The sequence below is a fragment of the Triticum urartu genome, chromosome 5A, assembly GCF_056163025.1.
Source record: "Triticum urartu cultivar PI428250 chromosome 5A, HENAU_Tu73, whole genome shotgun sequence".
Classification (NCBI taxonomy): domain Eukaryota; kingdom Viridiplantae; phylum Streptophyta; class Magnoliopsida; order Poales; family Poaceae; genus Triticum; species Triticum urartu.
Window position 1 is genome coordinate 588,974,482 of NC_141877.1, and position 5,343 is coordinate 588,979,824.

General features: G+C 58.0%; 1 protein-coding gene across 1 annotated transcript; it reads right to left on the reverse strand.

Moving 5' to 3' along the window:
- Positions 1-3,107: 3,107 nt before the first annotated feature.
- LOC125506071 (patatin-like protein 3) lies at positions 3,108-4,869 on the reverse strand. Its single transcript, XM_048670948.2, has 2 exons — positions 3,793-4,869; positions 3,108-3,670 (listed from the first exon to the last, which is right to left on the reverse strand). The coding sequence occupies exons 1-2, from the start codon at positions 4,867-4,869 to the stop codon at positions 3,305-3,307; spliced, it is 1,443 nt and encodes a 480-aa protein (XP_048526905.1). The 3' UTR covers positions 3,108-3,304.
- Positions 4,870-5,343: the final 474 nt, after the last annotated feature.

The following is a 5,343-nucleotide window of genomic DNA, read 5'->3' on the forward strand; positions in this document are numbered from 1 at the left end:
GAGTCTCAAAATGGTCGAGACATAAAGATCGATATATTGGACGACTATATTTAGACACCGGAAAGGTTCCGGGTGAGATTGGGACAATACAGGATCACCGGGAGGTTTTCGGAACCCCCCGGAAGGTATATGGGCCTTATTGGGCCTTAGTGGAAAGGAGGGGAAAGGAGCAAGGGAGGGGGCGCCCCCCCCCAAGCCCAATCCGAATTGGGAGGGGGGCTGCCCCCCTTTCCTTCCTCCCTCCTTCCTCTTCCTTCCCTCTCCTACTCCTAATAGGAAAAAGGGGAGTCCTACTCCCGGTGGGAGTTGGACTCCCCCCCTTGGGCGCGCCATCCTCCTTGGCCGGCCCCCTCCTCCACTCCTTTATATACGGAGGCAGGGGGGCAGCCCATAGACACAACAATTGATCATTGATCTCTTAGCCGTGTGCGGTGCCCCCCCTCCACCATAATCCTCGATAATATTGTAGCGGTGCTTAGGCGAAGCCCTGCGACGGTAGAACATCAAGATCGTCACCACGCCGTCGTGCTGACGGAACTCATCCCCGACACTTTGCTGGATCGGAGTCCGGGGATCGTCATCAAGCTGAACGTGTGCTAGAACTCGGAGGTGCCATAGTTTCGGTGCTTGATCGGTCGGGCTGTGAAGACGTACGACTACATCAACCGCGTTGTGCTAACGCTTCCGCTTCCAGTCTACGAGGGTACGTAGACAACACTCTCCCCTCTTGTTGCTATGCATCACCATGATCTCACGTGTGCGTAGGAATTTTTTTGAAATTACTACGTTCCCCAACACTAAGGTCCGAACACCTCGATCATGGTAGTTGCAAACCTGACCATGGCATCTCCGCATATGCTCTTGGACATCCATAGGTACTCTTCCCATGAATCAGCAGTCATGCCATATGCAAGCATTCAGAGTGCGGCCGTGCACTTCTGGTAACTAGAGAAGCCAATCGTTCCCACGACGTCCTTCTTCAGGATGAAGTAGTCATCATAGGACCGGACGCCATGGTAGAAACGACCGAAGACAGTCTTGCGCGTCCAAAAACACCGGCGAAATGGTCAGCGAATAATGCATCAGGGGCAAAGTCGTCGGCCATCAGTGTCAAATGGTAGCGCACCCTATTGCGGTTGAGCACTCGATGATGACCCTTGATCGAGCCCTTGAAATTAAGAACATGCTCCTCCGCACGCTCCACGTCTTCAAGGACCGCCTACATCATCGATGTCTCATCAGAGTACTCCTTCTTGCCTGACGAGTCGTCGGACGCTCGTATATGTTCTCCAAATCAGAATCCATTGCTAGAACGAAGAAGGGACAACTGTTTTTAACTCTGACGATTCATAGAACACTTGCTGGGCATGGTGAGAATAGCAGTAGTGGATGGTACCTGGCGGGGCGGTCGGAGGACAAGGGTTGAATAGAGACGGAGGAGAACTAGGGTGGAGCCCTGCTGGAGCACTTGAGATGACGGAGATATAGAGTTTCGGCAGGGGTCTGGCGTGATGGCCGGGATAGTGGAGCGGTGGCGAAGCCAAGAGAGAAAGAAGGAAGGGGAGAAAATGGGAGAACAGAGTCGTGAGGCCCGAGAAGGGTTTTGGATGGGCCGAGGGTGTCGGATTCCTACGTTTTGCGTGTCTGGACTCCTGGAAGCCCCCCATTTTTGTCTCCAGAATGCGGGAGAAATCATATATGGACCACCCTGTGCACCGATACATGCCTCGTTGGATGACTCCCACAGTCTGGACTGATGCGGGAGGCTTGTGGGTCCGTGTTGAAGATGCCTAAGAGCATCTACAGCCGGACCTCTCAAACCCATCTCATACGCCCGGGCGGGCGCCCGGTCATTGACCAGTCATGTTTTTTCGACCCAGACGAATGCCTCAAACGGGGCTCAAACGCCCGGCCAAACCGGCACCCCCCATATCCAGCCCAAATATGAGGCGGATATGGGGGCGTCCAGGCACGCCCGCCATGTCAGACTGACGAAGGGGTCCCTACCGGAAACACCCTCAAACTCGGCAGTCCGAAAATCGTCTCCTCTGTCGGACCGGTGGCGCCGCGTGGCCCAGCTCCGGCGGGCGTGTAGTGCATTGCCCGGCTATTTAAGTCGATCGGCGACACTGAAACCCTAGCACCCATCCACATTTTCCTTCTTCTGTCCGCCGCCGTGGCCTCTTTTCACTCCACCCATACGACTAGTAGCCATGCCCCCCCCCCCACGCTGCTGGGTGAGGAGCAAGCCTTTTCTGACACCGCCGGAGCACCGGCTCGAGCTCCTTGAGCAGATCCAGGCTAGGCGCGAAGCCCGGATCGCCGCGGGGCTACCTCCGAATGCAGTGGGTCTGGAGGAGGAGTTGGAGGTGGAGGAGGACGACGACGACGACAATGAGGAGGAGGGGGTGAGCCTGAGGAGGAGGATGTGGGGGGCGCTGGCCACGTGGATCTGCAGGTGGAGCAGCAAGCCATCATCGATTCCCTCCGGTCGGAGTCGGCTACGGAGGCAAGACGCCGTCGCCGATAGGAGATGAAGGCACAAGAGGCCGCGGAGGTTGCGGAGATGTTCACCATGGATGAGGTCGAGCAGGAGGAGGATGAGCCGGAGCCCTCCTACCCGCCCGTCCAGCCAGCGCCCAACACCATCGTCGTGGATATCTCCGACGACGAAAATTAGCTAGGGTAGCACGTAGGTGTAGTACGCAGGATTTCTTTTGCATACTTTATATGGATTTAGGGGTTGAAATATGAGATAGGTGGATGCAAAGTTGCTAATTTGAGGCGTGCGCTGTCAGTGGCACGTTCGCGAATGTTTGAGAGGCCGGATTTGTCAAGTCCGGATGTAGATGCTCTAAGGGGTGGCGAGCATGAAATGGACAGGGACGGAATTGGGTTTTTTTCCCTGCAAACGACTGTTGAATATATATGGTCCTTCGTTTTTAGCTACAATTTTTATATTAGATTTTATTTAATTAGTTCAATTTTGATTTTAATTAGGAGAACATATTCTTATTTTATGACAAATTTAGTCAACTCGATCGATCACCAGCCGCGCATTAGCATCCTAATAAAATCTGGTGGCGGGGAGCAGAGCGACATGCGTATCCTACGGATCACGGCACGCACCATGTAGTAGTGCACTTTGTTCATCCTCATCCTCATTTACAAAACCCAGCTGCAGCCAAGGCAGCAGGCAACAGCAAACAGAAGAGGGAAAAAAAAACAAGTACGTACGCTACCAGTGAACATGCGGCCGGAACGTTTCATTCGATCGGCACGTACAGGTACAGCGGTACACGGCCTACAAGATGCTGGTGAACATCTGGCTGACCAGGTTCGAGTACGACGCCGGCGCGGCGTTGTCGGGTGCGGACGCCGGCTGCTGCTTGACGACGGCGGGGGCGGCGGCGCCGACCCGGCGGTCGTGCTCCTTGACGAGCTCGTGCGCGAACCGCTCCAGCTTCTCCGCGTTGGTCTGCTCCGCCAGCTTCTTGCCACGGAACAGCACCGACTCCACGTTCTTCTGCGACAGCATCTCCTCCGCCGCCACGCACCCCTTCGCCGCCGCCGCCGCGCATCGGCCGCCCCGCGGCGACCCCATCGCCTGGATGCGGGTGTAGTTGCTTGTCCTGTTATGTCCGAACGCCATGGCCACCGCTTGATCCACCTGGCGGAAAACAAGTCGGAGGAAGAGTTTGCAGTGAGCACGGAGAACAAGATGCGTGCAAGAATGGACCTCGCTTGCGAGCGAAGGTAGAGAATTCTAGTGCGTTGATATTGTCGTCGTACCATGTCGGACACGCCCTCGGCGGCGATCCTGACGATCTCAGACGTCGACGCGCCGCCGCTGCCGGCCGCGGGGCGCTGCTCGCCCTCCCCGCTGCCGATGGAGATCACCAGCAGGTCCTCCACGCCGGACGCGAGCGGGAACTCGCGCTTGTTGTTGAGCACGTGCGTGATGGCCGCTGCCGTGGGGTTGCCGAGCGCCACGCCGCCGCCCACGGCCACGATGCGGGTCGACCCGTCGCACGACCGCACCTCCACCGCCGAGGAGGACCGGTCCGAACCGGCGCAGGTCGCGGCGCACACGTCTCGCAGGCGGAAGTCGTAGGCCGGCTTCTCGACGGCGTCGGCGCGGGAGAAAAGGAACGGCGCCCCCGTGGCGAGGTCGTAGCACGGGACGAGCACCGGCCGCGCCGTGTCTCGCAGTGTCAGGTCGCCGAACACCTTGCGGAAGGCGGCGCCGCCAGCCGGGCGCCGGAGCAGCGCGCGGAGGCTCCCGGACGAGGGCGACCAGCCGCGGCGGAGGCTGCGCACGAGGAACGCGAGCGCGTCCTCCGCGGAGTAGAGCGGCCGCGCGTCGTCCTTGCCGCGGGCCACGAGCATGGCCGCCAGCACGCCGCCGGCGCCAGAGCCCGCGGCCACGTCGAAGAAGTCTGCCAGACGCGCCTTGGGGTCACCGGTGCGCCGCCTCAGGGAAGCCTCCAGCCTCACCAGCGCCGCTCCGGCGAGCAGCCCGTCGGCGGCGCGCCCACCGCCGTCGATCGACAGTATGCACACTTTACCGGCCTGCGCCCGTGGGGGCGTCGCCTTCCCAGACGCTGCCGGTGTATGCGGCGAGGCTCCGCCGAAGAGAAGCTTGGGGTCGTCGTAGCCGAACAGGAACTTGCTCTCGAGGATGGAGAAGATCTCGTAGGTGAGCTTGTCCACGTCCATGGCGGCGGCCGGCCCCACTGGAGCCGCTTCCATTCTCTGCTCTACGCCGGCCGGAGCGCGCGCACGAAGCTGAGAGGAGGCGTTCTGCGTTCTGCTGTGTGCGCACGGGGGGCGGGCGTGGAGAGCAGAGCACCGAGCAGTTGCCGGCATTTTATAGTGGCGGGAAGGTAGAAGGAGGCGTGGGTTCGTGGCGTTGACTCGTCCGGCCCACGGTGGCGCGAGCTGAGACCGGACTCCAGTAATTTATTTTCCTTATTGTACAAGTGATCAGTGTGACAAGGATCGTGACTGTCAGAAGAAGTGTGAGGATTTTCTCAAAAAAGAAAAGGTGCGAGGAGGATTGTCAATGGTGAATTTCTTCAAAAATGCTAAACCAACGGGTTTACTACGGCCTACTTTAATGATCTAAAGACGCTCTTATATTTCTTTTTAGAGGGAGTACTAAACTTCTCTCATGAATTTTAGGGTGGGGGTCATTTTTCCGACTGATAGACGACCACAAATTGCCACGTGCATTGTTTCATGGTTAACCAATAATACCCTCGTAAAGCTCTGCATGTGTAGCATTGCCCCCTTTTTTTCTTTTACGGGGAGTGAGTTGTTTGATCGATGTCCAATGCGACG

Coding starts and splice junctions, on each gene's coding strand:
- LOC125506071 (XM_048670948.2), bottom strand. CDS start 4,869: ATGCCGGCAACTGCTCGGTGCTCTGCTCTCCACGCCCGCCCCCCGTGC. Junction 3,671..3,792: donor CCGAGGGCGTGTCCGACATG/GTACGACGACAA, acceptor GTTTTCCGCCAG/GTGGATCAAGCGGTGGCCAT.